A 15,746-nucleotide genomic window follows, 5' to 3' on the forward strand; every position below is an offset into this window, starting at 1 on the left:
GCGGGAGCCGCGTGCTGAAACACGGGCTGTCGGAAGTGCGTACCTCAAACAATGGGCATTAGGCGCGACAAAGTTGAATTATTCGTATTGGAGCAGCCGCAGATGGATGTAGAGGTAATTGCTGCGGTGGCAGGCGTGCGGGTGTGGTGGTGAACGAGTGTTGACGCGGGAGCGAGGGAGGCAATTGGCGGGCAGTGTGAAACGGGCGTGGTGTGTTTACCCCGGGAGCGACCGTGTCGAGGTGGGACAAGAGTCACCGGATCGTGCCTGCCGTAGAATTGGTGTTGGGGTGGTTGTTTTGATGCAAAAGAGCGGATGGTGCAGACGCAGCCGTAGTTGGAGTGGTTGCCAGAGGAGACGCGCGGCGAATCGGCGCTTGCTGCAGCTGGGCGAACTGTAAAAAACAGGGCAGCACAGCTCTCCCCTCGGATTGGATTGGTGGGCTTCCGCAACGAGGCCTCACGGGAAACGAGAGGCAGGGTAGGGGAAGAAGAAACTGGCGGGTTAGTCGGAGAGGTTGGGGAAGAAGGAGCGACGGTTGGAATGCAAAGGGCAGGCAAAGACCTTTTGAGGAGTTTCCCCTGAAAACCAGAGGCGCACCACTCGCCAAGCTCTGGCGCTAGGTCAATCATGGGCTATCAGCGCTGCCCAGGTGTGCATGGGGGTGCCCTCGCTAGCATTCACGTCTGGCTAATTGCAAGTCGCCACTTTAAAAACAGCACGGCAGGATGCACATTACGATGGGATTCACTGCGCTGTTGGAATCTACATACTCTATGATGATGTGCTGTGATCGTCTCTGCAGCATTGTTGGTAGTCATGTCGCGTCCACAGCCCTCACATGTGTTCTTTGTCGGCGGTGGCGACATGCTGAGGACCCAGACAGCAGCTTCTAAAAAAACCATCGTCCTGGGATCCGATCGTCCGCATATCGATAATCGACGCTCCCGAACAGGACGACACGGTCCGCTTTGAGGTTGGAGAACAATCACGACTCGCCTTGATGACCTCTTCTCTGCCCTCCGGCTGCGCTGTGTATGCATCCGTTGCCCGGTCCATCATGGCCTCCGCCTGCCATCCACGTCACGACCCACGACAAGCGACGGCGCATGGCGAAAGGGCGGCGGATCCTCAAACAGAAACCGACGGGCCAGGATAGGGATTGGCCTGTCAGCGACGGCCGGCTAGCAGACGGAGCGATAGCGATAACACCAAAGCCCTACCGCTGCCGCCCACGAGCCAATGACAACGTGGCGCTGTTCCCGCTTCATCCTGGTCAACGGCTCTTGGTGTCGCAAAGCAAAGGGGGCTGATGGCCAACAGCGAACTGTTGAGACGGGCGAGTCGCGCCGGACCAACACCGGTGACCGGAACCCAGGTACGTACTCCTACCGTCCTCCTCCTCGACATTCGCGGTATCTGTGAGAAGGATCCGACCAGCTTTGGGCCACCCGCCGCCGCCTGTTGCTGCAGAATCTGCCCCCTGGGCTACGCCTGCGGATTGATTGAGGGACTTCTTCAAAGCCGCTGCATGACGAATTTACTTGCTGCAAGCTTTCGCACTGGCATCGATTGTGCTTAATGCGAGCTATATTAGACTGCCTTGTTTCCACTTTTTGAATTCAAGGCCTACGCCCTGTTACAAAGCGACGGATTTAGAGTGTAAGCCGGTTAGACTAATTCGTGATTGCGAATGCATGCAAACTGCAACCCCTGGTCTCACGTAGGTAGGCTATGGCTCGTCTGCCCGTGTTGGGTGTACTCTCATAGCGCGGCTACAAATATCGTTCGAATCCTGCTCGCTGTGCATGCCTATCGAGAGGTCGCGTGTGCTGTCTGCAGATCATTCCTAGCGCACAGCCTTTCTCTCAGCTTCTTTTTCCAGCGCTCACGCCATGTCCTGATGCGGCGACTGAAGGTTCTGCACCCAATCGACGGCCAGGGCGAAAGTCTACGCCGCACAGCTCCCCTCTAGTGGTGTGGTAGATCAATGGCGCGTTGCAGCTTGCGACTTCGCCACAATTTGTTCCAGCTGGACTCCGTCACTTCAGGTAACGAGGCCTCCGCGGTGGCTGTTGTGGAACTTTGCGATACCGAAAGCCTCGCGCGTGACTCGAGCTGGCTCGTGGGAGGCTTCCAATGTTCCAAGCACCGTCTTCTGGGGAGCTTGACATAGCACAGAGGCTGCGAAACGTGACTTCTGGAACATGAGACAGATCATATTTAGAACTGCGGATCCACGGCACCTCGCGGCAGAGCGGCTTTCGGTGGGGTCAGGAGATTTGACTTACGCGTCCACTGTTCCTGCGTCTGTTCCTCCGGCCAGTCCGCATCGAGTTGGAATCCTGCTGCACCAGTATGCAGGCACTCCGTAAGCATAATACCTCAGTAGCTATCTATCGAAATCGAAAGTTGTGAATTGTTCCAAGCATTTAGAATCATAGGGTGGCATTCCTCAGCAGCCTAAAATGCACACTGCAAGCGCTGAATGGGAAGCCAAGGCGGACCCGAGCCACATTTGTGAAACTGGGTTAGTGTCAGGGGTTGGATGACAACCTTCGCCGATCCTTCTTGGGCGAATGCTTGAACGACCTCACGCTCTTTCACCTCTGCTGCCTCAGAGTTGTTTCTACAGTGGTTTTTCACGTTTTATCAGTCGGTCTTTACTTTCCCGTTAATATCCTTTTTTGCATACAGCCTTGCCTGCTGTTGCATCACGCTCCTTCCCAAACAACCAGCCTTCCAAACACTCCCTAAGACCTGACATCTCGGCGCCTCAACACCAAGCACTCGCCAACACCAACGAACATCTTGGAACAGTCTTACTCAACAGCTATCACTATGCGCGGACTCTTTGCTGCAGCCGCGCTTCTTGTCGGTGCCCAGGCCGCCATTGACCCGATCGTCATCAAGGTATGCCGTGGTTCAGCGTAGGGAGCACGCGGTCACTAACTCTGCTCAGGGCCAGAAGTTCTTCTACAAGACCAATGGCACTCAATTGTAAGAAAAGTCCCGACCATCATGATTGAGCGATCACTGACGATTATTCAGTTTCATGAAGGGTGTTGCCTACCAACGTATGCGCTGCAAATCCCTGACACTCTGTCAAACGCTCACATGAAGCAGAGGAAATCAACTCCAACACCACCCAATCGGCCGAGAGCACCATCCAGATCACCGACCCGCTCGCCGACGCGACAGCATGCAAGCGCGACATCGAGTACCTGAAGAAGATCCAGACAAACACAATCCGTGTCTATGCCATCGATCCCTCAAAGGACCACAAGGCCTGCATGAACGCGCTCGCTGATGCTGGCATCTACGTTGTTGCGGACTTGTCTGAGCCCAAGAACTCAATCATTCGTGATGACCCTGGTTGGACTACCACACTTTACGAACGCTACACGCAGGTTGTGGACGAGCTTATGAAGTACGACAACACCCTCGGTTTCTTCGCCGGTAACGAGGTTTCCAACCAGCCAAACAACACTATTGCCAGCGCTTTCGTGAAGGCGGCTGTACGTGACACCAAGGCCTACATCAAGAGCAAGAACTACCGCCCCGTCGGTGTTGGTTATGCTACCAACGACGACGCTGATATCCGTGAGAACTTGTCCGCGTACTTCGACTGCGGTAACAAGGAGGATGCCATCGACTTCTGGGGTTACAACATCTACTCTTGGTGCGGTGACTCTTCATTCCAAGAGTCTGGCTTTGATGTCCGTACCAAGGAGTTCGAGAAGTACAACGTTCCCGTCTTCTTCGCTGAGTACGGTTGCAACACTCCCCGCCCTCGTCTGTTCACTGAGGTTGGCGCCCTCTACGGCAAGCAAATGACCGGTGTCTGGTCTGGTGGTATTGTCTACATGTACTTCGAAGAGGAGAACAAGTTCGGTCTCGCCTCCATCAACAACGGCAAGGTTTCCACCAACAAGGACTTCGAGAATCTCTCCAAAGGAGATCGCCAAGGCCACTCCCGTCGGCGTCAAGAATGTCCGAGTACAACCCTACCCAACACCGCTGCTGCGACCTGCCCCAAAGATCACCCAAGGCAAGTGAGAAGACCAAGTCTGACCCTCTTCCTCCTTCGGCCAATGCTCCTCTCTGTTCCTGCATGGTTGAGACCCTCAGCTGCGTTGTTGCAGACAACGTCCAAGAGAAGGACTTCGGCGACATGTTCGGCTTCATCTGTGGTGAGAAGAAGGGCCAGTACTGCCAGGGCATCAACAAGAACGCTACCTCCGGTCCTTACGGTGCGTACGGCATGTGCTCCGCCAAGGACCAGCTTTCCTTCGCCGTCAACGCCTATGCCAAGGCTGTCTCCAATGGCTGCGGCTTCAAGGGCAAGGCTACCACCAAGGCCGCTGTCGCCACTCCTTCTGCCTCTGGCTGCGCTACTCTGCTCCAGGCTGCTGGTGCTCAGGGTACCGGCGTTGTCAGCGGTGGTGCCCAGGCTGGTGCGTCTGGTGCGGCTGCTTCCGGCTCTGCCGGTGCCGCTGCCGGTGCCGCTGCAGGTCTCTCGGTGCCTTCGTTCAGCATTGGCTCATTCGGCATGGGCATCTACGTTCTCGGAGCCATGGCTTCCGGTATGGCTATGATCTTGTTGTAAGAGCTTGATGTTTGTCCGCCCTCGTGGCATGGTGTCCTTTGATAGCATGGTTTGCGTGTTGAGGTTTTCATTTGGCCATCGTTCTTGATGGTTCTGGATATGTCTGGCATTGTTAGACCGCATTGTAATCTCTATTTTGTAAATACGAAAAAAACACACCTTGAAACGCATCTTAAAGCCTTCTGCTTGTAATGACAAACCATTGATCAGCACGTGTCTAACATGTTCGTGAGATGAAGGAAGATACGTTGTACCTCCGCGACACAGTACACCTACATCGGTGTAGAAAGCACATCTTCTAGTAGTGCAGCCAGTAATTTCCCCTCTTTGCAACACCATTCCATCAACAAATACCATTCTACCAAAACCTTGTCACCACGTTTGCCAATCGTACCCTGACGCGTTTGGCGTGTTCCCCATGCCGCTCACTTGAACAGGCAGGTTGCCCGCAAGGATAGTCCACATGAACCTGGCAGACTCCACTCGGCCCACTTCAACCCACTTCAACCCATGCACTTTTCCCAGCACGCACTGCCGCGTAGCCTCACCTTGCTCACCGTGAGGATGCCACACCCAATGACAGCAGTTCTGTATTGCGCTTACAGAACCTTAGTCGGCAGATGTGGATGAGACTACCACATACGAGGACAGGGCGTACAACAAGCGTAGGAACAGATTCCACGAAGGATCTAGGGCTGCATGATAACCATGGTGCTCATAGTAAATTTCGCTATGAGATTGTCTTGACTTCTTTTTCTCGGTTTGTGAGGTCGAGCGATTTACTATGGGCAATATGGAGTACTCTGCTGCAGCTATCTCGCAGGGTCTTGCATCCATGTTTTCAGTCTCGAACATCTTCTGGCTCTTCGCTTTATGGATTGGATATCGCGTTGTGATCGCCCTATACAACATCTCGCCTTTGCATCCACTGGTACATTTTCCTGGACCAAAGATCGCAGCCGCGTCTTACCTCTACGAAGCGTACTATGACTGGTGGTGTGTTGGACGCTATGGCCGAGTCATTAAGCAGATGCACGACCAATACGGTCCGATTGTGAGGTATGTTACAACGACCTATAGTGCTCTGCCATAAGTATAAGGAAGAGTCTCACATTGTATGCATAGGATCAACCCGGACGAATTACACTGCTCTGACCCATCCTTCACCGACGAAATATACGCTGGCTCTAGTCGCCCGAGAAACAAATGGATTCATCAACTCAACACTGGCGGCGCTGGGCCTGTTAGCGTCACGGGATTCAGTACAGTTGAGCATGATTTACATCGTGTGCGTAGAGCACCACTGGCGAAGTTCTTCTCCCGCCAACAGATGCTCAAACTCGAAAATGAAGTCCATGAATTCGCGCAGCTGACTACTGATAAAATGCTTAAGAGCGCTGGTAAAGGGAAATTCGACATCAAGGACGCCTTTAATTGCTTCACTGCAGATGTCATCAGCCAGTACGCCTTTGGCGAAAGCATGGGCTTCGTTGCTCAAGAAGGCTGGACACCAAATCTCGCGACTTGGACTGATTCGTTCTTCAAAAGCGCGTATATGATGCGGCATAACGCTCTCGGTCGCAAGATGGCAAACCTCCTTCCCTTCATGGCAGACTATCTGGGCGAAGACGTCCGGGCTATCTTCAAGGTCATGAACGTCACGATCCCGGGATACATTGCTGCCGCGCTCAAAAATCCGGGAAACGGACGCGTGTTTGCACAAGTCATTGGCGAAAAAGGGCTCACCGAGGAGGAGAAATACCGCTTCAACGGCGAAGGCTTCAATTTCCTCCTCGCAGGGACCGAAACAACTGCCGTACATACCCCTCCTCCCTTTAAATCTACAACATACTAACCTCGTACCATCCAGGCCATCCTAACAGTCCTATCCTACCACCTCCTCTCCCGCCCCGAAATCTACGCCCGCCTAAGACGCGACCTCTCTGCCGCCAACCTCACCCCCAACACCCTCTCCTGGGTCGCCCTCGAACAAATCCCGTATTTCTGGGCCATCCTGCAAGAATGCCTGCGCATGATGCCCGGCGTCTCGCACCGCAGCGCGCGCATCGCACCTACCGAGGACCTGCACTTCCAGCAGTGGGTCATCCCGCGCGGCACGCCCATCGGCATGACGAGCATGATCAACCACTGGGACACGCAATTGTTTCCAGATCCGGATGAATTTATTCCGGAGCGCTGGCTCAATGACAATGGCAGTCAGAATTGGGGGCTGCAGAAGAGGTTGATTGCGTTTGGGAAGGGGTCGAGGGTGTGTATTGGTATGGAGTAAGTCAATTCTTCGATGGGGTGATGGAATGTTTTGTGGAGAGTTGAGCTAACAAGTGGTGTAGTTTGGCTTATTGCGAACTTTACGTCATGGGGGCGCTTATGGCGATGAAGGTCCTTCCGAGGTCGAAGTTGGTGGATACGACGAGGGAGGATATTGCGTACGATCATGATCAGATTGTGGTGCAGACGAAGAAGGGGAGTATTTCGGTGAAGATTGAAATTGAGTAAGCTGGAAATGCTCGCGAGGGGAAGGGATTATCAAGCTCATGGGCGCCGACGAGGACAGCATACAGTAGATGATTGCAGTAGTAGAGCTAAATAGCGTCGAAGTTTGACTGCCGCGCTTCTCGATGTCTTCAAAACTTCACCCCACCCATGCTTGCCCTTCCTTTTCGCGCTCGACCAGGACTGTGAGCTGCGCTCCCTCTGTTCATATCACAAATTTCGTCAACTCCCAATCCTGTGTAGACCACTTCAGATATCCCAGCTGTCACTAATAAGGCTTTGACTATCCGCGATCGATCTGACATTACGTCTCTTAAGAGGTCCAGAAACAGGCCGAGACGGGCCTTGGTCGCATTATGGTCCAACTCTTGCAAGCCATAAATGACAATCAGCAGAACCGGTGGCTTAGACAAGTCCAGAAGCTTTCGAAAGACCGAAAGAGCCTCTGTCCATGTCGCGAGTGTGCCATCCAACGCTTCAAAGTCGTCCTTGACCATAACAGCAGCCTCTGACCACTCTGGAGGCAGATACAGTATAAGCTGCTTGATCAGAGCGTACATCATGGCTACTGTTCCTATCGTTTCTCGAGCTCTATTTTCAGGCGGGACTTGGGCGGACTTCTCACAAAAGAACGATATGCAAGGAATACCAGCGGCATGGGCTGCTCTGACATAGTTTGAAGCCATCAACCTCGCCGGGCCATCCTGAGAGATCGAAGCTGGTCCACATATGCCTAAGATTGAGGATGAAATATCCGAATTCCAGTACTGGAGCCGCTGCACGACCTCGAGTTCTATGAAGCACTCGATGTTGGGCGTTGAGGCGTCTATGTGCTTGTAGTCGAAGAATGGATCCAAAACCCTAGATGCCTTGTTCAATTCGGCCTTTGTTGAAACGCTAGTGGAATCTTGTGGCGGTTGGCTCTCTACTTGGTGCTCTTCCTCGATGCTCACCAACGAAGACGTAGTTGCATGCGTTGGACCATTGTCGTATCCTTCAGCAACAAAATGGTATGCTTCACGACTCAAGATCTGTTTGATGCCCTTTCCGCAACGCTCAATCAGCATATTTTCCAGCTGCTGCGACATGTTCGCAAGATGGTTTCGAGTTTCTTCGCTTAGGATCTTGTTGTATGCTTCCTGTGCACGATGCTGCATTTTCCATTGTTCTTCATCTCTTGACCACCTGTCTTTCTGCTGGAACTGTTCCACTTCATGGAAGTAACGCGCGAAATTAATGCCCTGTCTTCGTTCGTTCTTTGCCATACAGAGCTGGAAGCCTCTTTGCATGAAACTTGAGATTTGTCTGACCTCGTCTAGTATGGGCTGGTAGTCTTTCGACAAGCCTTCGTTAAAGGAGGCGAGGAATCTCTTGTGTCCCTTTTGCGTATACCACGAGAAGAAGAACGTCACAAACTCCAATATCTTGCAGCACAATTCGATACCAAGTTCTAGCAGAAATGGCGCTGGGAACTCGGTCAACTCTCGTCTTGTGGCGGCAACTATCCTATCAATCTCCTTCCAGGCGACTGCAAAGTGTTCTCCAACTTGCTCATGATTTACCGATGCCTAATTCAGGTTATGAGTGGTTCTTGTACTAATAGACCTGGTTATTAGGCTCACCTGCACAATGGTTTCTACCGATCCAGATAGGAGCGAAGTATACATATCGCCTTGTGGCAGAATTTTGAGCATATTCGAGTGGTTTTGCATAACTTCGCACACCGCGTGGAAGCGGTTCTTGATTTGGGGGCCTTTTTTCGCCTTTCGTTCGTATTGCGACTTCGCGTGCGATATACTCTGTGTCAAGGTCGACCACGAGAGCGCTTTTGTGCGTCCAGACCCCGGGATCTTATCGTCTAGCAGCGCTTCGAATTGGGCCGTCGCTATCTTGAGATTTTCGCATTGCGCATTCAATGATCTGGAATTGCTTTGGCTTTAAAAGGCTTAGCTATCGTTATTCCAACACGGAGCGATTTACTTCACCTTGATCTTGTAATGCACAATAGCTCGCTAAAGTGGTCATCTTGATCCACCTCTTCATTGAAAGACCGTTCGGCAATTGCTCGAGAGGGGCTCGATGGACGAGATGAACGAGTGGGATCTTTCAAACTGTTCGAGTAACTGCGTACCAGGCTACTGGCCACGAACGTTCGGTATTCTTCCATAACATATTATTTTATTGTTGAAGAGTCAGGCCCAGCTATTAAGCCCGATTCCATCAAACATTCAGAATGGATTTTCAGCCTACCGGTCAAGCTCGAGCGGAGTTGGGTACAGAACATTATCCTTTGCGTAATACGGAGGTACGAACGGTCAGCATGACCAGGAGATGGTGCTTCTGGTGTTTCCTTTCATTGGCTGCAGTCCTCTGCGCAAGTGTGACACACGGGAGCGAAGGGAAAAACTCATCAGGTTGGGAAAGATAAGATCATCGACCTTAAAAGGGATAGGCCAAGAAATGATGAGAGCGAAATATAAGAGTTCTGTTGCAAGCGTGCACCGCACCTGCCATAGCAACAATCAGGCAATCGGTCTAGCTCAGTCCTCTGGCTCATCCGTGATCTAGCCTTCTCTGCCTAGCATTACAATGGCTATGTTGCAAGGCAACATCCGCAGCGCTCTTATCGAAGGAAGTACATCGACACTTGTGTCAGGCCTCAGCCCAGATGATATTGACCATTCATCATCTTTCTTCTCACACACGGCATCTGTCGAAGAAGATGAGATGCTGGATAAACCCGTAAGCAATGAGATGGATGGAAACTTTGCAATGTCTAATTCGTTCGTAGGTCGCCTTCGAAGGGACATCTCCAGAATTTTATCCACCATTACCCCAAGAGGAGAGTTTCGTCAACGCATCCAAAGTCTGCCATAGAATAGAATATCAGTCTTGGAACGACCATTCAGTGATTTATACGAAGGACGTAACAAAGGACAACAATTCCCAAAAACACCGAGTGGTCCACGATGGGCCCATCTTCGACATAGTGGATGTTAATTACACCACTGAAACAAAAGATACTCGGAAGCATGAGCATGACGCAAAAAAAGGCACAGAGCTCAGCAGTTCCGACCGAACACCTTCAGTACAATGGGGTGGAAATCAGTACATTCGCATCTACTCCCGGGCAGTCGTCAATGCACTGCAATCTGTTGTCAACTACTACCCAAATCAAACACTTGCAGGGTCCCCGGTAGACATCTATAAGCCCTATGCAATCCTGGCCCACCATTGGGAACCTCTTGAGCGATTCCGCGCCAGCTTCCATCCTGACGCTGTCGGGCGAATTGCAGATGACTGTGAAGTACATGACACGTACGAGCACTTGGGTTATCTGCTAGAATTCATGGAAAGAGAGCTCCGAGACGAGATCAATAAGGAACATGCTCGTTGGGAGCAGGATATTCCAAAAGCCTCCTTTGGGATGCTCTGGCTCCTGTTCCCACCTGGGACGGACGTTTACTACGATGAAGACGACAATGGGTCTCAGGAGCCTTATGTCATCTCACAAGTCTCTTTCAGGATCATAAATCAGTCATGGAATGAATACAGCGTCGATCTGTGGAATCTAGATGGCCATGAACACGAGATCCGACCTCATCGAGATAAATACTTCCTCACGCGATTTCACGGAGAGAAGCCTATTACGGAATTGAGCATCTTCCCTTGCAAGTATCACCCCGACCACAAGAACAGATACACGGAGCTTGTCAAGCGAGGTACTGCCTATTACAGACTCCGCCAGAAAAGGTGCATGTACTATGACGGCGAGGGAGATTCCTGGCCACGCTTACCGGTAAGTTTTTCTATCATTTCTTCCAACACCCATTGCTGATTTCTCTCATAGTACAAGGGATACGTCATGGTGGACCCCGGCAAAGAACAGGAAGATTTGGAACTTGCTTACGAAGAAACTGACGAGACTGTCGATCAGAAACCCTCTGCGCTCCCACTCTGCAACTGCGATCGATGTTGTGCTATGGAAACAGAACGCACTAGACCGGCTAAATTTGAAGCATACAAGAAAATTGAGCTCAAGAAGACTACGGGGTTGACGCACCATCAATACTTTATCTGCAATCGCTCAACATGGGCGTTCATCCTCGGAATTCGGGAGTGGAGTGAGTTAGCACGATCCTAGGCCGCCCCAGACAACATATTGATTTGAGTTGTGTAGAATTACTGTTCATCGACGGTTTCAGTGAACCAAAATGGGATCTTGGCTTGATAGACGGTCTCGTACTGAAGAGCCACTACAAAGACATGCTTAAAGACCTGTCGCGAATGTTCGTTGAACAACAGCTCTCCAAAAAGAGCGAGGGAAAGCCGAAAGAAGGAGGTTCAGCTGCGCGCCCAACTCCATGGACAGCCGACTACATTGAAAACAAGGGCAAAGGTCTCGTCTTCCTCCTTCACGGCAAACCTGGCGTAGGCAAAACATACACCGCTGAATGCATCGCGCATCAAGTCAAACGCCCTTTGCTCTCGGTAACATGTGCAGACATCGGTGTTGAACCAAGAGAAGTCGAGAACAACCTACGTCGGTGGTTCAAGACTGCCCGGCGATGGGACGCCATCATGCTCCTCGATGAAGCCGACATATACATGGAGTACCGACAAATCCACGACCTTACGCGGAACAATCTTGTCGCCGGCTTCTTGCGCGCAATTGAGTACTATGACGGCGTGCTGTTTCTCACCACTAACCGCATCGGCACCTTCGACGAAGCTTTCCTATCGCGCATCACTGCCATCTACTACGACAACTTCAGCGACGACGACAGAAAGCAGATCTGGGGCAACTACTTCGAAAAGCTGGAAATGGAGCGCGGAGCGGACATCTACGTGCCCATGTCGACCAAGGAATATGCAACCGATTCCAAGGACGTCAGGGAGTTGTTGTGGAACGGACGCGAGATAAGGAATGGTGAGTGGCATCACGTCTTTCCTTTTTTTTTTTTTTTTTTTTTTTTTTTTTCCCACTCGTATCGAATCTGGCTGACTTTGATGTTCTCTTGAACAGCCTTTCAAATCGCAGTCAATCTCGCGCAGGCCGAAGGGAACAAAAACAGCGATGGTAAGGTTACCGTCAAGGAGAAACATATCAAAGTTACCGTGGAGCTATCGCGAGATTTCAAGAGATACATGGTGTCGTTGCATCATAAGACTGAGAGTGAGCGCGCGCGTGTTGCGGGTACAAGGTATGATGATTTTGGTGCGCCAAAGGGTCTAGGAGCAAATATGACTTAGATGAAATTGTCTTTCTGGAATGATGAAGTACTAGCAAATTTGACTTCAGACGAGAGAGTTTAATACCGCTCAATCATCCACTCCCTCCTCTCCTCCTCATCCATCTTCCCCAACATCCTCTGCTCCGCATCCTTCATCCCCGCATACCCATCCACCAACTCGCCATCCAGTATCTCTCTCAACGCCCCATCAACCTTCAACGCCTCCATCGCCTCCTCAACACTCCTCGGCATGCGTCTCGTAATCCCATATCTCGCCCTTCCCTCGTCATCCAACCTACTTGGACCGACATCCAAATCCCTTTCCCTATATTCCACCACGCCAGATTGCAACCCCAACAAGCCAGCCCCAATAGTTGCAGCGAGTGTAAAGTACACATTCGCAAGACCATCCATGCATCGGATCTCCCATCGTCCATCTTTGACTCTGCGGAGTGGGACTTCGCGATTCTGTGTTCCCCACGCCACCCACGCCCCGCCCGACCGAGCATCGCGGTCGTAAGAAATCGCATCCGTCATGCTGAATGCACAGATTGCTGGTAAATGGGCGAGCACCCCACCTACGAAGAACTCCATGTCGCGGTCCGGCGGATGCAGCGAGATATGCGTGTGTGCCACCGTCCCTTTATTGTCAAAAGGCTTGGGATGCAGCGTTGCGCGATATCCACGTAGCGCCGCAATCTGCGCAATGACTTGTCGTGCCTGTATAAGCGTGTCGATGGCGAGAAGAGGGGGGTGTGGGGGCAAGATGAACTTGAACTGGCCTGGGCCGGATTCAGTATGGAATTGTTGGATCTCTATGCCCATTGCATCCAGCGCTATGAGTATCTCGCTCAGGAAGGGAAATTTCAGCCATTGCTCGGGGGACACGGCGCCTGATGCGTGTAGTGTGGTCAGTGGGAGGAAAGTCGGCTGTTGCACATCTTTGGAGTGAGGGTTGGTGGTACTACGAGAGAGGAAGGTCACTTCGATTTCGAAGCCGACGAGAAGTGTGGTGGCGTGTGTGTATTGTAATGCATTGATGAGGGTCTCAAGACTGGCGCGGGGACAGGAAGGTGATGGGTCGCCGGATTCTGAACGCCAGTAGGAGAGGACTGTCGCGGATGGCAAGGGGTCTTTGTTGTGAGTTCTACGCAGAGAGCGGAGATCGGGCTCAATGTAGATTTGACTTGTTGTATTGAAGAAACCTGTGTGTTTGCCGTTGTGTGGCTTGCTCATGTCGCCTTGTGATACGATGATCCTGTCACCCTCACGTATCATGCGAGTAAACTCTTTGATTGGGACGACACGAGTTTGGGTTGTTGCCATGTAGTCGATCCATTGCACATAAACGAAGCGAACATCGGGATTCTCTTTGATGAAGCCGTCAAAGACCTGGTTGTCATAAACTTTGGGAGCTGTGGGAGGAGGAGGAAAGGTAGGTGGCTCGTAAGGTGATCCAGACCGAGGATCAATCGGACCAGTCGTTACAGGCTGGCTTGTTGTTCCTGCTGGAGGGATAGGCGGACTACTGGGTAAGTGAAACGACGATCCTGCCAAAGGTTTCGTGTTGTAGGTCAGTTGCTTCGGTGCTTCTTGTATCGTTTCGTCAAAGATGGCCTGGTAGCGCAGATCATATAGTACATTGGAGTTATTGAACAGTATGTCTTTCGTCATAGCGATTGCTTGGAACACGGTGATATCGCCCTTCTCGATATACTCGATGAGCAACTGCAGATAGTTAGCAAAAATTCTCTACTATCAAGCTTTCAGGAGCTGTAGTACCTCGAGCCACACCTCGCGGAACTGTATATTTGCCAGAAAAAACGTCTCCGGAAACCAGCGACCATCACTAGAATAGAGAAGCTTACTGCCCGGAATTAACTCGAGCGCTTGGCGTAGGATCGCTTCTTGCCCATCTCTGCTGACCATGGGAAACACTTCGCCTATATCAAGATACACATGACGATAGACAGTCGCAAGATAGCCTGCTTCACGAGTGTACGGATACGCAGAGTGAAGAAGCACGAACGGAACATTCGGATAAGCCTCGATAACTTGTTGAAGAAAAGCCGGGTTCGACTCTGACAATTTAATATCGTTGTCGCCAAGTCCAGTATGGAGCTGCAGTGGTTTTGCCAGTGAATCAGAATGGGGTAAGTCGTCAGATAGAATCTCCAGAGTCCGCAACACCAGGTAATCGTTCAGCGGTTTTCGTTCGATCCGATACGAGCGCTTCCGGATGCAAGCCTTCACGTAGCGCTCAAAGGGATGCCCCACTGCTTTGGCAGCTTGTTCGTAGTCTGGTTCGATGTCTAGGCCAGTCCTGTAGCAGATCACAGTCTTGAACCCTGCAACTTTGGGATCTCGAATGGCTTCTTGGATTTCGCGCTCGAAGTCGTCCGTGAAATCCACCCACAGGTCCGGGAGAAACTTTGTTTTACTCAGGTCGTCCTCTTTAGCGTCTCGTACGATGCGTTCCATCAGCCGCTCGGCAACCGTCTCGATTCGCACAATGCGCTTGCTGGGAGCCTGGAGGTACTCATCATGAGAGTCAAAAGGGTAGACCTTCTTTGGGTCGGCGAGGCCATCATCTACCAACAAAGCGTGTACACCTTCAAAGCATTGCTGATGTAGACGTTGAGGATTGCTTCGTAGCCACTCGATTCTTTGCTCAAGGATGTCTTCCCAGTCTGCATCTTCTCCACATTCGTACAGTCGCCGTAGCTGTTTTGCTGCGCGTAGGTGAGGGAGCGATTTGAAAGTATCTCTAAGCGCACGCCCTTGTGCTTCGGTGGTGATTGACTCGAACGGAATAGTCTCTGCATGAGTAGGAAGGATCAAGTTGTGGGCGTGATTGTCGATGATTGGGAAGTGATTTGCAACGTGGCGCAGTTGATCTATCGTTGGCCTCGGCGGCCCTGGAGGTTCCATTGTATTGCTCGACTGCACCTAGTACCGAGTAGCCGTTCTGGCCAAGGTTGGAAGCGAGATGATCGTTCGGAGTCCTAGACTGTGCGCATTCCAAGTATATGAAGTCTAGCGAGTCCCACAAACTCAAGACGGCCTTTTGTGTGATATGCGATCAGTATCACCAACTTCGGTGGTGGTTTACCTGCCCCTCCGTGGTAGCCTCTAGGTGCACGAAACTTGGTCGCATGACGTCGGTTTGGAGCGGAACCCCGGGTAAGTAAGCGCTCAGCTGCAGCTGCCTTTCCTCATGCCTACTTTCTGTGATAGAGCAGCCATATTGACGCTGCATTTGCGAGAACCACCCTTTTAATGTCTATATTAATATGGGAAGTGCACCTTGCGGAGCGCCTTGAGCAACGCCTTTGTAACCGACACAACTCTACCTACTTTTGGCTTTACGTTAGCATGAAGAAGAGCCT

At 51.5% G+C, this 15,746-nt stretch overlaps 8 protein-coding genes across 8 annotated transcripts; 4 read left to right on the plus strand and 4 right to left on the minus strand.

Moving 5' to 3' along the window:
* Positions 1–44: 44 nt before the first annotated feature.
* SNOG_12025 (hypothetical protein) lies at positions 45–869 on the minus strand (the record flags this gene model as incomplete). Its single annotated transcript, XM_001802205.1, has 2 exons — positions 45–635; positions 774–869. The coding sequence occupies 2 exons, from the start codon at positions 867–869 to the stop codon at positions 45–47; spliced, it is 687 nt and encodes a 228-aa protein (XP_001802257.1).
* A 373-nt stretch (positions 870–1,242) lies between these two features.
* On the plus strand, positions 1,243–1,505 carry SNOG_12026 (hypothetical protein; the record flags this gene model as incomplete). The annotated part of the gene is made up of 2 exons (XM_001802206.1): positions 1,243–1,378; positions 1,441–1,505. 2 exons carry the CDS (start codon positions 1,243–1,245, stop codon positions 1,503–1,505), a joined length of 201 nt encoding a protein of 66 aa, XP_001802258.1.
* A 542-nt stretch (positions 1,506–2,047) lies between these two features.
* Positions 2,048–2,379, minus strand: SNOG_12027 (hypothetical protein; the record flags this gene model as incomplete). Its single annotated transcript, XM_001802207.1, has 2 exons — positions 2,048–2,166; positions 2,292–2,379. 2 exons carry the CDS (start codon positions 2,377–2,379, stop codon positions 2,048–2,050), a joined length of 207 nt encoding a protein of 68 aa, XP_001802259.1.
* A 228-nt stretch (positions 2,380–2,607) lies between these two features.
* Positions 2,608–4,779, plus strand: SNOG_12028 (hypothetical protein). Its single transcript, XM_001802208.1, has 4 exons — positions 2,608–2,913; positions 2,963–3,000; positions 3,052–3,077; positions 3,127–4,779. The coding sequence occupies exons 1-4, from the start codon at positions 2,842–2,844 to the stop codon at positions 4,596–4,598; spliced, it is 1,608 nt and encodes a 535-aa protein (XP_001802260.1). The 5' UTR covers positions 2,608–2,841; the 3' UTR covers positions 4,599–4,779.
* A 623-nt stretch (positions 4,780–5,402) lies between these two features.
* On the plus strand, positions 5,403–6,899 carry SNOG_12029 (hypothetical protein; the record flags this gene model as incomplete). Its single annotated transcript, XM_001802209.1, has 3 exons — positions 5,403–5,668; positions 5,735–6,425; positions 6,480–6,899. 3 exons carry the CDS (start codon positions 5,403–5,405, stop codon positions 6,897–6,899), a joined length of 1,377 nt encoding a protein of 458 aa, XP_001802261.1.
* A 355-nt stretch (positions 6,900–7,254) lies between these two features.
* SNOG_12030 (hypothetical protein) lies at positions 7,255–9,148 on the minus strand (the record flags this gene model as incomplete). Its single annotated transcript, XM_001802210.1, has 3 exons — positions 7,255–8,691; positions 8,746–9,012; positions 9,104–9,148. The coding sequence occupies 3 exons, from the start codon at positions 9,146–9,148 to the stop codon at positions 7,255–7,257; spliced, it is 1,749 nt and encodes a 582-aa protein (XP_001802262.1).
* Positions 9,149–9,712: 564 nt separating this feature from the next.
* Positions 9,713–12,376, plus strand: SNOG_12031 (hypothetical protein; the record flags this gene model as incomplete). Its single annotated transcript, XM_001802211.1, has 5 exons — positions 9,713–9,865; positions 10,155–10,922; positions 10,974–11,247; positions 11,304–12,053; positions 12,150–12,376. The coding sequence occupies 5 exons, from the start codon at positions 9,713–9,715 to the stop codon at positions 12,374–12,376; spliced, it is 2,172 nt and encodes a 723-aa protein (XP_001802263.1).
* A 59-nt stretch (positions 12,377–12,435) lies between these two features.
* On the minus strand, positions 12,436–15,603 carry SNOG_12032 (hypothetical protein; the record flags this gene model as incomplete). Its single annotated transcript, XM_001802212.1, has 3 exons — positions 12,436–14,085; positions 14,140–15,306; positions 15,583–15,603. 3 exons carry the CDS (start codon positions 15,601–15,603, stop codon positions 12,436–12,438), a joined length of 2,838 nt encoding a protein of 945 aa, XP_001802264.1.
* Between the last annotated feature and the right edge of the window lie 143 nt (positions 15,604–15,746).

This window comes from Parastagonospora nodorum (genome assembly GCF_000146915.1).
Source record: "Parastagonospora nodorum SN15 chromosome Unknown scaffold_21, whole genome shotgun sequence".
NCBI classification, from domain to species: domain Eukaryota; kingdom Fungi; phylum Ascomycota; class Dothideomycetes; order Pleosporales; family Phaeosphaeriaceae; genus Parastagonospora; species Parastagonospora nodorum.